At 36.3% G+C, this 14908-nt stretch overlaps 1 protein-coding gene across 1 annotated transcript in view; it reads left to right on the plus strand.

Annotated features, from left to right (window-relative positions):
- The first annotated feature begins 6 nt into the window (after nt 1-6).
- Nucleotides 7-14908, plus strand: part of RIPK2 (receptor interacting serine/threonine kinase 2) — a 27646-nt gene continuing 12744 nt past the window's right edge. Inside the window, exons 1-5 of the mRNA XM_029923736.1 lie at nt 7-252; nt 4661-4814; nt 6946-7101; nt 13881-14038; nt 14741-14816. Of these exons, the coding sequence (XP_029779596.1) occupies nt 80-252; nt 4661-4814; nt 6946-7101; nt 13881-14038; nt 14741-14816 (717 nt within the window). The 5' untranslated portion in view covers nt 7-79. The remainder of the gene's footprint in view (nt 253-4660; nt 4815-6945; nt 7102-13880; nt 14039-14740; nt 14817-14908) is intronic.

Genomic DNA, 14908 nt, shown 5'->3' on the forward strand with positions numbered 1-14908 from the left:
GAGGAGCCCCGGAAGCCGCCGGAGCGGCGGGCACACCCAGAGGCGGCCGGCGGCCCGAGCGCCCGCGCCGCGCGCGACCATGAGCCGGGAGGCCATCTGCAGCGCCCTGCCCACCATTCCCTACCACAAGCTCGCCGACCTGCGCTACCTGAGCCGCGGCGCGTCGGGCACCGTGTCGTCCGCCCGCCACGCCGATTGGCGCGTTCAGGTGGCAGTGAAGCACCTGCACATCCACACCCCGCTGCTCGACAGGTAGGGTGACCGCGCGCAGCCCCGAATCCCGGCCCCCGGAGCCCAGACGGCGGCGACACCTGGGGTCGCCCCACCCCCTCGTCGCCTCGGGGCAGCCCTTCGAAGGCTCGGGCCGGCGTGGTGGGGAGAACTGGCCTGTGTGGAGGAGCTGCCGCCGTCGCATTCCTCTGCCCATCTTCCCCCCCTTCCCTGCCCGCTCTGTCTCCTTCCCTCCCACTCCTGGGCTTCGTCCCTCCACACACCGAAGCCTGTTTGGCGTGGGTTTGCTCTTGTTCTTGTTTGGTTTGCGGCTTACTACGTGTGGTCAAGAAAGTTTAGATACCAGAGTCAACTTGGCTTAGTTTCTCTTCTCACTGCGGCCGGGAAGCCTGTCCCGGGGGATGTGTATTATTTGGCTAATAATGAACTGAATCCGAAGACTAGTTCACGGCCAGAAATGTTGAATGTGTCCTACATCCTGGAACCATTTACATGCACAGTCTAGGTTTCAGAGGAAGGCTAGCATTAGTTTCCGTTTCCAGAAAAACATTTCAACCCTATACCATTGACCGGTGAGCGCACGTCCTGGTCAGTAGGTCTAGGCATTGTCTCGAGTATTTCCCTTCCAGTAGGGACTTAACTAGGCTCTCAGTCCTCAGTGAGTTAACATCCATGATTGCAAATGATTGCAACATTCGGCTCTTCTCCCTTGTATCTCATGTCAGGATTCATCATGCTAAGTGCCTGATTGGTCGGAGGCTGTTAGTGTCCGGTATCAGATGAATTCCTCAGCTTCAGTCCTGCCACAGTTCCTGTACTTTCATCTGCCTGTGGCTTCTCATTGCTGTGTTGGTATCAGGCTTGGATGCGCCAGATCTCACAGTAGATTTGAAACTGTACCCCCTTTTTGTATATCATACTCCAGGTCTATTGATAAATAAGATGTGGTGTCTTTCACCCCCGGCCTTGAGTTCTGAGGAGCAAGTGCTGGGCACACGTGGTGTGTGTATGTAGTCAACTTTGAAGGGTGGTGGTTGCTTAGATGGGGTGAATGGGTTTTAGAATCAGCCATGTAAATGTATGGAGATCTAGCCCTGGTGGACCCTTTGGGTATTCTAAAGCAAACGGACCTTCCCATCTCAGATGTGGCTCCTCGAGATTTTAGTTTATCAAAGTTTTGTGCTGAGAGCAAAAGATTGAACAGGGGGTTCCCTTTCATACCCTAAAATTCTTCGGTAGGAAATTCTGTTGTCAAAGAAGCCATTAGGACCAGTTAAACCCTCTGGCATTACTGCATCACCTTCTTTCTCACACTTGTTGCCGATGATGTTAATTAACAGCCATATTTATGTAATCTGAGCAGAGGGCTGGTCACCTATGCAGTTGACTCGTAGGGTGTCCATTTCCTCACTTACAAAGTGGAAATAATAAATACATGTACTTCTTCGGCTCTGGTGTGGAAAATGTTTGCATTGTTCTTTGAGACCACCTGGAAGAAAAAAGTTTATTTACAGTTATGTGTTCCCATTTTAATGATCGGTGACTCATTCTCCCTACGCCGACTTGTACTCCATGAGTGGGCCTTCCCCAACAGTCTCCTAACTCTGTGTGTGTAGCTGAGTCTCATTGGTTGTTCCAACATCCTGTGTGGATGACATAAACTGGTGATTCAAATTTTGATCTGGGTAATATTAGTGATGTGTCTATAAAAGCTGTATTTTACATTTCTTTAAAAAAAATAAAAACCTATTTTTTTTACTTTTTTTCTGTTGTGCCACTCACTCAATCTTCCTGAAATCTGACTTCAAGAACTTTCCTTGATTCTTTCCTTTCTCTGATCAAACACTGGAATGGAAAGAACATGAGTTTTGGAGTCTCACGATTGCAATTCAAATCTGACTCCAATTCTACCTACTAGAAAATTATTTTTCTGAGCCTCAGTGGCCTCATATGTAAGGTGGCAATAATAAAACCAGGTTTAGAGGGTTGGTGTTCAGATGATAGCTCATAGATAGTGGCTGACACTTAATAGGATCACAGTAGGGGAAGAATGCCTGATACTCTTAATGGGGGGAAGAACAAGTGTATTAAGTGTCCCTGAGACTTTGCCAGCATGCTCTCTCTATGTTTCTTTTTTTCTCTATGTATCCATAAATCTTCAAGTCCCTCCACTGTCTCCCCACAAGAGTACTAAACAAAAATATCTCATTCTTGTGGATCTGCATCTCTTGAGGCAAACACAGAACTGTTTCACTTTAGGCAAGATAAGTTTAATTAAAATAAGCTTCGTAAACTCATATAATCAGTTGTCTTACAGTTGAAGTATTAAGTGACCAAAGAACAGGGAGAAGTAAAAAAGCTTTTTAGTCTATGACCACTTGTAACTCTAGAGTTTTAAAATATGTAAGAATATTACCAATTTTTTGCTTTTTTTGCTTTTTCTTTTTTTAAAGCAAGCCTTGTAGTCCTGTCTGGAATGTCTGTTGTTTTATTTCAATAGCCGTTCATCCAGAGCTTGGGTGGTTTAAGCACCAACTAATCATCATTGCTTACTTAATACGCTTCTCCTGGAGATGTTTCTATTCTGTTATTGCTGTTACCAACACACATCTATCCAGGGTAAAAATCCTGGATCCCTTTTCCAATTCCTTTGCCTTTTTTTCTTTTTCTTTTTCTTTTTTTTTAATACATCCACCCTAATCAGTCAGTCACCACAACCTGGACATTCTATTCAGCTAGTGTTTTTCTTCTCATTTTCACTGTGACCTTTATAGTCACATAGTTTCAGACTCTCATTGATACATCTTCATTAGTATTCTGATATATAATATTATGGAATATTATAATATTCTTCCCCTTTGTGCTGATCCTGCATTCTTCTGCCAACTTAATCATGCTACAAGTTTGTTCTGCTCATGTCATTACCCTGCTGTAAAACCGGCAATCATACTTTGGTGACTGCCAAATAAAATGTAAACGCCCTCACCAGGCTTTAGGGCTCTAGGATGAGGCTCTAGCCTACCCAATTCACCTTCATTCCTTTTACATGCTCTGTTACATATCCTGATGCATAGTAAACAATCTGCATTTTCCGAATCTTCACTGTAACTTCCTTGAATACATTTGATACATACCGATTAAATATCTACCAGGTGCCAGGCCCTGTTTCAGGTCCTGGGGACACACAGATAAAAAAGAAAGGCAAAGTCCCTCCCCTCTTGGAGACCACATCCATCTCGACTGCCCTTTTACCCATAGTTGATATTCCATCCATCCTTAAAGTATAGTTGAAAGCACTCTCTAAACACTAACAACTCCTCTAGCCCTAAGTTTACTCTTTTTCCTGAGTTCCCTTTGGTTTTCTATTTATTTGCTTCCTTAACTTGATTGCTAACTTATTTGTTTGGTTTTGGTGGCACTTATCACATTATACCTTATATTTCAAGTATGTATTTTCTTTCTTTTTTATATGCTTTCTTTTTTCTGACTTTATTGAGGAATAATTGACAACTGTAATTATAGATATTTAAAGTGCACAACATGATTATTTGATAAACATATATATTGTGGGATGATTACCAAGATTAAGATAATTAACATATCCAAAGAAGACCTACAAATGGCTAATAGGTATATATGAAAAGGTGTTCAACATCACTAATCATCAGGAAATTGCAAACCAAAACCATAATGAGTATTTTTCTTAAAAGATTTCTGGGCAGCTTGAGGACACAGACCATGTTTATGTTTATATTCTCTATAATGCTAAGCATAGTTCTTTATTCATAATAAATGTTCAATACATTTTTATTTGTTTTGTGAATGAGTAAGCAAATGAACCTGAAATCCAGAGTTACCCCAGGGGTCTGTTATAAGCATTTACTTGTTCTAAGTGTTTTTTTCCTGAATTCCATTGTATAATTTCTAAGTATTTTTCACCTTTATGCAACCATTTTCAATGAGTCATTTAAATCTACAATCTAGTCATTTAAATGTATTGTTTACATATCTGGAAAAAATTTACATGGTATACAATCATAAAATTTAACATAATATCCTAATCAAATATAATATTCTAATACAACATAAACTGTAATTCAAACAGCAATCACACTAATTTAGATAGACCTAAGCTTACTAAAATATTGTGTCCTTTCTTTTTCCTAGGAAAATATAATAATAATAACCTTTGTATAGCACTTTTTTTCTTCAGTGGCTTAGAGAAGTTATTATGTTCTCTAAACAGACCTGTGGAATATATAGGGCAGGTGTTATCTCTGCATTAAATACAAAGAAACAAAGGGACAGAGAATTGCATAATTTACATGAGGTCAATTAATGGAAAAAATCTAGGCTTAATTAATATTACAGGTATGATTATTGTGTATTTTTCATTACTTTTAAATAATTGTGCATTTTCTTTCTTTAGTGAAAGAAATGATGTGTTAAGAGAAGCTGAAATTTTACACAAAGCTAGATTTAGTTACATTCTTCCAATTTTGGGAATTTGCAATGAGCCTGAATTTTTGGGAATCGTTACGGAATACATGCCAAACGGATCATTAAATGAACTCCTACATAGGGTAAGTATTCTGCATTTTCACTAGCTATAATTCTGTTATTCAAACTATCTTGTGTTTTGGCTTTATGTATGATCAGATTATTTGAGATATGTAGATGAATCAAAATAAGAATAATAGAAAACAAATACAGTAGTAAAGTTACACATTAATGGCTTCTTTTGTGTTGTTAAAAATACCATGGAGTTAGGCCATGCATTCTACAGGACTGAGGTTATTTTGCTTAGGACACTATTCCTGAGGTTTAAACTGAATTCCAGTATTCACATGTACATGCACAGAGGTGGGAGTAGGAGAGAGAGGAGATAAACCCTGGACACTAAATAATCTCCTTCTAGGTCAACCAGATTTATGTTAAAAACAATTTAAGATTCAGATTAAGTATTAATAGTAACAGCCCATAATTTCTGAATAGGCCAAATAAATGTGTCTCTGAGTACCAAATACATTAGCTTTTCCAATACTGGACAACGGCATGAGCCATTTACCTTTTTATCAAGGTACCAGTTTACTCATGTTTTGATTGCAAATCCCATCGATGAGCTAACTAGAGGGGCAAATCCTACCAGTAAGCAAATGTGTGGATCCTTATTCGCACACTATATTATTCATCTATTGTTGTTTGCTTGATCTTATATTGTTAATATTATCTGTATGAAGACTGCTTAACATTGCCTCTCTCTCTCTCTCCCTTTCTGACTCTCCCCCCACTTGCACTCTCTCTCAAAAAAAAAAAAGTGTAAGTATAAATTCTAACGTTTTCTTCCCACACTCCAGTCCACATTAAATACTCTGGTACTCAAATTTGGAGCCCGTTATAAATTATAGATCCTCGTTCAGGGAACTGCCAACTTCTAGAAAGAATCAAAACATACAGAGTGAGTGCTCTTCTGCCTCTGTCTTCTTGAGCGAAAACTTCCATATAATACTGTACTGCACAGAGGCCTCATTACTTCTTTGAACGACATAATTTTCAGGGAAAAAAATACCTTTTTATAGATTAAAAGATTCAGTTCCTCACCGGAATGGGGGTCTGTGTATACCAGAGGAAGTAATGTTTTATGTCTCTTTTAGTTTCCTGTGTTGTAGTAGTAGAGTGGGATTTATCTTGAAAGTACTCTTCCCCCAACCTCAAAAAGATTGTTGAGAAAAATCAAAATACAGTGTGAACACCAAGTACATTGAGCCTGTCAATGAGTGAATTAACCGACAATGTCTAGTCAATGACCCATAAGCTTACCATTCGTAGGAAAAGTTCTCAAGAACAAATCTGAGCTTTTATGAAAAGCATACCTTGTCATGTCATTTAAAATGTATTCAGTAGCTTGGTGCCTGATGATTCATTGTCAGATCATCCCAAATTATCTAATTTTTCTGAGTACATTCATTTTCCTGGGAAGAAGCTACACTAACTTTTATGTTCAAAAAGTTTAGATTAATATCACTTGTAAATACCAGGAAATACATTCTGTTTTAAATATGTCTGTATTATATATGCTTAGAAATGAAGATGATATTTGTCTCTTTCACAAAAGCAAAACTTCCAAAGGCTAATTTTTCAAGTTAGGATACAAAACTTATGATAGGAGGCATGAGATATTAATATGTAGTAAATATAATATGGTCTTAATTTTAAATGATGTAATGATAATTATAGTAAAGTGTGATTTCATATCAATAGAAAAGTTAATATATAAATTGTGAATTAACGGTTTGTTAGGTACTAGAAACAGATTTTGTTTGTGTGTGTTGGTGTGGATGCATGTAGGTTATTTGACATAAACTATAGAATGAAGAGATAGGCGTGAGTGTATATGTTCAGGTATTACACAGGAAACATTGAAACTGTGTTAAATGAAGAAAGAAGAGCCAATACCAAATAGTTGTATTACCAACATAAACCAAAAGGAAATATCAGTACTATAAAGTTATTATTTTCTTTAAAAACTGAGGAAAGTAAGATACAAGAATGTTAAATGTCAAATTGATACTATGATACTACAAAATAAAAATGAGCATATGTTTTGACCTTAGGTTATACTGTATTGCCACATGAAGTATTTAATTTTCTAAGTGAAAATATAATAAATATGGTTACTTATTTTGGTTTTGTTTGTTCTCCATGTATCTGAAGAAAATGGAATATCCTGAAGTTGCTTGGCCCTTGAGATTTCGCATTCTGCATGAAATTGCACTGGGTGTAAACTACCTGCACAATATGAATCCTCCTCTACTTCATCATGACTTGAAGACTCAAAATATCTTACTGGATAATGAATTTCATGTTAAGGTAATTTGGAAAAAAGTTTATCTGCATCCTTGACTTTAATAGTTTTAAAGACTTTTTAAGGTTGTTTTCCTTCTACCTAGCCAATTTAACATCTCTCACTTTTCCATAGCCCACAATTCTCTTCTTCAGTGCCCCTTCCTCCTATTGTAGTGGCTTAGTTCCTCCTAGATGCCAGAGACAGATAGAATTATGGCCCGAAACACAGGCATTATGTCCTTAATGGAAGTTGTCATGTAAACCCTTTTTTTCTTGTGATTTTGAAGTTCTGACAGATTCATGTATGTAGTTTTGTGTCGCTCTATCACACGTGTGACCACCCAAACAGTCAAGATACAGCACTGTTCTGTCCCCACAAAGCCGTCACTCCTGCTACCCCTTTATATTCACACTCACTCACTCCCCTCCACGACCCCTAACCACTGACAACCACTAATCTGTTTTCCATCTCTAGGATTTTGTCATTTTGAGAATGCTTTTTAAAAATGGGATACTGCAGTATGTGGTACTTCGAGATTGGCTTTGTTTATTTAGCATGACACCTTTGAGATCCATCCACGTTGTTGCTTATATCAATAATTGATTATTTTTTATTGAGGAATGATATTTCATGGTATGGGTATACCAGAGTTGTTCAATCATTTACCTATTGCTTTGTTACCTATTGAATGATATTAGCATTGTTTCCAGTTGTTGGCATTTACAATAAAACTCCTATGAGCAATCCTGTGCAACTTTTTGAATGAATATAAGTTTTCATTCTTTTGGATAAATGCCCAAGAGTGACCTGCTGGTGGAGTGAGGGGTTGTTTAGTTTTTTAGGAAACTACCAAACTGTTTTCCAGAATGGCTGTACATCCTACCAGCAATGTTTGATTGATCTAGCTTTTCCACATGCTCACCAGCATTTGGTATTGTCACAGGTTTTTTTTTTTAATTTTAACATTATAATAGGTATATAGTGGTATCATAGTTTTAATTTGCATTTTCCTGATGGTTAGTGATATTGAGCACTTTCTATATATCCTTTTCAGTGAAATGTCTCTTCATGTCTAAAGCCCATTTTCTTTTTTTTTTTTATTTAATAGTTTATTGTCAAATTGGTTTCCATATAACACCCAGTGCTTCTCCTCACAAGTGCCCCCTCCATGACCATCACCCCCTTCCCTCTCTCCCCCTCCCTCTTCAGTCCACAGTTCGTTTTCAGTATTTAATAGTCTCTCATGATTTGTGTCCCTCACTCTCCCCAACTCTATTTCCCCCTTCCTCTCCCTATGGTCCTCTATTAGGTTTCTCCTATTAGACCTATAAGTGCAAACATATGGTGTCTGTCTTTCTCTGCCTGACTTATTTCACTTAGCATGACACCCTTGAGGTCCATCCACTTTGCTAAAAATGGCCAGATTTCATTCTTCTTCATTACCATATAGTACTCCATTGTGTATATATACCACATCTTCTTGATCCATTCATCAGGTGAAGGATATTTTGGCCCTTTCCATGACTTGGCTATTGTTGACAGTGCTGCTATGAACATTGGGGTACATGTGCTCCTATGCATCAGCACTTCTGTACCCCTTGGGTAAATCCCTAGCAGTGCTATTGCTGGGTCATAAGGGAGTTCTATCGATAGTTTTTTGAGGAGCCTCCACACTGTTTTCCAGAGCGGCTGCTCCAGTTTACATTCCCACCAACAGTGTAGGAGGGTGCCCATCTCTCCACACCCTTGCCAGCATCTGTATTCTCTTGATTTGAAACCCATTTTCAATATGAATATTTTGGCTTTTTACTCTTGGGTTTTGAGAGTTCTTTAGATTTTTTTAGAGGGGAGTCTCCTTGGTCAGATATGTAGTTTGCAAATATTTTCTCCCAGTTAGTAGTTTGTTCTTTTCATCCTTTTAACAGGGTCTTTCTCAAAGGAAAAGTTTTAATTTTGATGAAGCCAATTTATCAATTTTTCCCCTTTATGACAATGTTTTTCTGTCATATCTAAGGAGCCTTCATCAAGCCATAGGTATTGAAGATTTTCTTCTATGTTATCTTCTAAAAGTTTTGGAGTTTTATGCTTTATATTTAAATCTAGGATCTACTTTTAATTAATTTTTGTATAAAACATAGTATTTAGTTGCCTAAAGGCACCAAATGTAGTGATTTCATAGTTTACATCGAAGGATGACAGCAAATACGAAGTAGTTACTAAGTAACTCATACTAAATGTAACTCGCTTTGTTTTTATATTATTTTGCTACACCTCTTATAATAATGTATAGAGTTGAAGATTATTGTTAATCAAAAACGTTCAAAGAAAAAAGTAACAGGGAAATTGAACAATGGAAAAATTAATACAAAAAGTGTGAGAAAAGTTAAATGAAAAACTAAACTTCTGTTAAAGGCACTTCCTCTCCCTAGAATAAAATGGGAGGGGAAAGGAAACAGAAGCAAGCTGCTGCCTCGGAATTACTAAAGAGAAACTAATCTGTTACATTAGTTATAAAATTATGCAGGTGGTAGTGCCTTAATGGTCAGCTAGTCCACTGAATCCACATTACAATAGTCCCCTGTCTCCCAAGGCAAATACCCTGTGACCAGGAGTCTTAATATCCATACTTAAATGACTGTGACATTTTCTTATATGATCATTCAAACCACGTTCCCTTTGTTTCCATCCATTGGTCCTAGTTTTACGGTTTGGATGACCTGAGTAATTCTGTTTCAGCCCTTTCAGTGTTTGAAGACAGCTATAATCCCCCTGCCCCTCACATACACTTCTGTTTCGTTCTTCTCCCTTCTAAACATCCTTAGTTCTCTCAACCAATTTCCTTATTACATGGGGTTTAATCACAGTTGTTATCCAGATGATTCTGTGCTTAACTCTCTCTCAAATTTTTATCCTCACAAATAAAATACTCCTGATGTGACCTGATGAATGAACACTTGGATGGAAGTGTCATTTCTTAGGTCCCTAAATACTTTGCTTAATACTTTCTGATTCATCAGGTGTGGTCATATCACAACATTTAAATCGGGCGTAGCATCAACAACAAGCCCTGAGAGGTTCTTTTTTCTCAGCTATTGTTGCTTAAGCCACATCTTTGTCGCATACTTTGCAGAATACGTTTTGAACATCATCATATTTTGTATTGTTAGATTTGAGTGATTATTTCAGCCTCTTACGATCTGTTTCAGTGTTATTTTTGTAGTCTAAGGGTTTTAACTGTGTTTCCCAGCTTTGTGTCATCCTCAGACTTAATTAGCCAACTATTGTATCTTTAAGTCATGATTAAATATTAACCAGCACAGATTAGAGCTGCACAACATGGTGCTAGGAACCACCGTCTAGGTCACTATTAGCACTTTTGGAGAATCATCATTACTTTTGTTTGGAATACTTCTAAGAGAGCTGTTATACAGCCCATGTTTCTCCATTTTGTCCTTAAGAATATCAGAGTCCTTACCTGACGACTTTTCCAGGTGTCCTCCTTGCTTATTCCCTCACCTTCCAGAGTGGCTCTCCCTGATAATTCACCCAGTTCCACTCTTTGTACCTTGACTTATGCTTCTTCGTATTATTTTCACCATCTTTCGTAATATTTTCATTAATGTGTTTATTGACTGTCTCCGCTAATTAGAATAGAAACTCCATGAATACTGAATTTAGTCTTTTTTATTAACTGCCACCTGCCAAGTATATGTCACATTGAAGCCTTTACCACATACTTGTTGAATAAACAAATGAATGAATTTCACATCTTCTCTATATACCAGACAGGCCTTATAACTTAATAGTCAAGCATTTTATTTTGAGATAACAAAGTGTTTTATAATACACAAACTGTTTTAACATCTACTCTTTGACAGTAGTACTACTGTCAGAAAAGGAAATGAGGGTCATGTGGGTGGCGCAGCCAGTTAAGAATCCGACTTCAGCTCAGGTTGTGATCTTACAGTTTATGAGTTCGAGCCCCACATCGGGCTCTGTGCTGACAGCTCAGATCCTGGAGCCTGCTTCAGATTCTGTGTCTCTCTTTCTCCCTCTGCCTCTCACCTACTCACGCTCTGTCTCTGACTAAATAAACATTAAAAAAAACTTTTAATAATAAATGAAATGGGTCATTCTCTTATTCAGTAAATATTTATGGAACAATGGTAGTATGGCAGGCATTGTGCCCAGCACTTGAGGTATATCACATAAGGTTTGAAATTGACCACTAGTCAATATAATTTGGTTTTCGTGACTTCTTGCTGACTCTTCCATTACTCATAACATATCCCTTTTATTAAATTTTATAAATTTTTTAAGCAAGGAGTAAGCATAGTCTTTACAAGTATGTAGATTTCCAAAATCAACATTTTTTTTCTTTTTAAAAGTCAGAATGACGTTAAATTAAATGGGAATTTACACCTCGCTACCATTTTCTGAATTAAGTTTTTTCACTGGAATGCTGACCAGAAACATAATATCTGAAAGAAAAATATTTATTACTGATTTAGATCAACTGAGACTTTTCTACTTTAATAAGAATATATTAAGTTTGGTAATCTGTCAGGTATTCATTAGTGCACCTTAGTTACAAATGAACCAGTGAAATGGCTAGGCTTCTTTGAAATGAAAATATTTATATGTACCATACTTGCTTTTTCTGCTATTCTGTGGGTCCTTTGTAGAAAATGGAATACTTCAGGAGTAATCTTTAAAATGTTTTGCTGATGATGATTTTATAGTTTTATAGATATGGGTAGTATATTTAAATGAAAGTAGCTATTCTAGTAGGGTGATAGGTTTATGGATGATTTTTATGAGTAGTATGTTTTAATTTCTTCTACATTTTAAAATCGTCTTCTTAAAAAATAAACCTTTAGCTTTGAAATGCATGTTAACATCTTGCATAGAATGGGAAAGTCCTTATTCTCTGTCTTCATGGTTGAATGATTGATTTATTAAGACCTTCAAAAAATCATGGACCTTTTCCTTCCTTCACATTTTTTTCCTGTTGAAGAGCTAGATTTATTGCATCATGCCGTTTGTAATGGTATTGTTTGTAATAGAGAAAGAGGAGAGGTATAGCTCCATGTGAAAAACCAAACTAAATCAGCTCAAAGAAGGAATTCTGGTTTAGGTTTTTAGGTCAGGTTTGAAAACAGGAAGATGAAGATCTTAGGTGAAAAAGCACAAAAGGAGGCAAACTCAGGAATGCATTTTCTCTAACACTGTTCAAACCAACATTTAGCCCAGGAGTTTGCAAATTATGGCTCAGGTATAAGAGACCACATCTCAGAATTTTTTAGCATTTTTCACTTGTGGCACAAAAATAATCTCTACTTATAGTAATACTTATTAACTCTATCAAATGTTCACCTGGAGTGCTGTTTTTGCTTTTAGAAAATAGGTGGGAAGAGCAGACTATTTACAAAACACTGTATACAAAACACTAATAACATTAGCACATATGGATCCCTTATTATGTGCCAGATATTGTTCTGAGGGCTTTGCTTAGAATAAGGCGTTTAATTTTCTCAAGACAACACTGTGATACAGATAGCGTTGTAATCCCCACTACACATGTGTGCAGATGGGTAGTCTGAAAGTTCACACGTAGTTAATTAAGTGGTAGAATTGGAATACAAATCTAACCTAGGCTCCAGAACCCATGTTCTTAGCCACGTGGTCTATCGCCTTTCACAGCAAATTCAGCTTCACTCGTCACATATTGGCACTATATTTTCTCTTGGTATTTTCTATTTTTTTCTTAGATTTACTCTTTTATTTTAATAATGTATAGAAAAATTCATAGTCTGCCCCTCCCTTTTTAGAGGGGGGGGCCATAATTTTTAATATCGAATTTATCTAAACACTAAACAAATTATTTCTTCTATTAAAACTAGTAAAAATGTAAGAGGTAATTGAAACACAAATGATGTGCTGGATAGGGCTCATTTCCCTATGTCAATCCTAAATTATGCAGTGTGAAGTTTTAAGTAATTCAAACTAAATGTTTGTTCATTAAATACTGTTTCATTCTTATATTTTGTCTTCCATTTTTAAAAAATAAGGAACCTATTAAATAGACTTATAAGGTGTTATAGAACATCTGCACAAATTTTACAGGTGAAGCAAAACTGTAAAGGAATATCAAAAGCACAGAATATCACTGATAATTCTTCAGGCGGTTCTTGTCATGGACATAAATATACTTTATATGCTAAATAGACTATTGCCAACAGATAGGATTTTTTTTACTGGAAGGCATAAATCATATAATAATGACCTATACTATATCAGAATTTTACTTCACAGTTTAAACTTACTATTTTTAGGGCATTATAAATAAGAGCGTATAAACCTGAGTTGCAAACAATATCCAGTGGCAATTATATTAGGTACCAGTAGCGTAGCAGTTCTATGGGTTGTAGGTGAATTTTGAAAGCACATGCTATAAAATTATAAATTGTCTTAAAAAGTAGTGTTTGCTGTATATGCTCAATCAGAATTCAAGGCACAAAATACTCCTGCTTAATTTTTAAAAACTCATTCCCCATTTTAAAATCTGTGATATTATGTTGAACTTCGAGTCCGTTATCTCTTGCTTCTGGAGTTATCGGGTTCAGTACTTCAGAATTTAATTAGTAAAGAAACTGAAAGAGTATATAGAAAGAAAATATTAATATAGAACAGTTCCACAGATTTCATATCTAAGTACAATGAATATAGACAAAGAGAATCAATTCTTGTTCTTTTTAAAGAAAAAATTTTTAATTCAATTATTTACTCTTTTCCCTGACAGATTGCAGATTTTGGTTTATCAAAATGGCGTATGATGTCCCTCTCACAATCACGGAGTAGTAAATCTTCACCAGAAGGAGGAACAATTATCTATATGCCACCTGAGAACTATGAACCTGGACAAAAATCAAGGGCCAGTGTCAAGCATGATATATATAGGTATAATTTGTTACTTTTGCTCAGAGTTAACCTTGTATAAAAATAAGATTAATCAGATTTTTTGAGGCTACATTTAAAATGTGATTTTTATTCTTCTCTCATAAGTATGGTAAAAATAGAGACCACAATGATTAATGTTTTTCAAATAAAAGTTTCTTTGCTTTAGTCTATTTTTACATCCTTGAAAAAAATCTAAAGCATATTTTGTTGTCCTGTCCATTTATAATATAGTATTCAAAGGCTCTTTTTTTTTCTATCATCATATATGACACTGATGGAAGAGGGAGGGGAACAGTGTAGTCAGCACTTAACACTACCAAAGAAGATAGTATTTAGACCCCAAAAAAGTCAATATAATAGGGCTACATGAGGCCATCTTTTTTATTGCTGTTTATTTTGTGTGATAATAGAATCATGTAATTAGAGGTCATTAAAGAATCATCTACAACAAATTATCCTTGCCTATAACTACAAATTTTTATTACAGTAATTTGCTAATTTTCAAATTGGATTAATTCTCTTTCAAAACAAAACTATATATAAACATTTATCATCTTGGTTGTATATGGTGATTCTTTATAAAGCATTTCACTATCTTGTCACTGGCAAAGATGATACATCCACAGTTAACTTTTAAAATTAGTGCTATTTTATTGTCATAGTCAGCTTATAATGTACTGTATGTATATTTTTCTTAAACAGCTATGCAATTATTACATGGGAAGTCTTATCCAGAAAACAGCCTTTTGAAGGTAAGTGTAGTTTTTTTAAGTCTTTAAAAAAATTTTTTTAATGTTTATTTATTTTTGAGAGAGAGGGAAAGACAGAGTGTGAGTGGGGAAGGGGCAGAGAGAGTGAGACACAAAACTT

Source organism: Suricata suricatta, chromosome 15 (genome assembly GCF_006229205.1).
Source record: "Suricata suricatta isolate VVHF042 chromosome 15, meerkat_22Aug2017_6uvM2_HiC, whole genome shotgun sequence".
NCBI lineage: Eukaryota > Metazoa > Chordata > Mammalia > Carnivora > Herpestidae > Suricata > Suricata suricatta.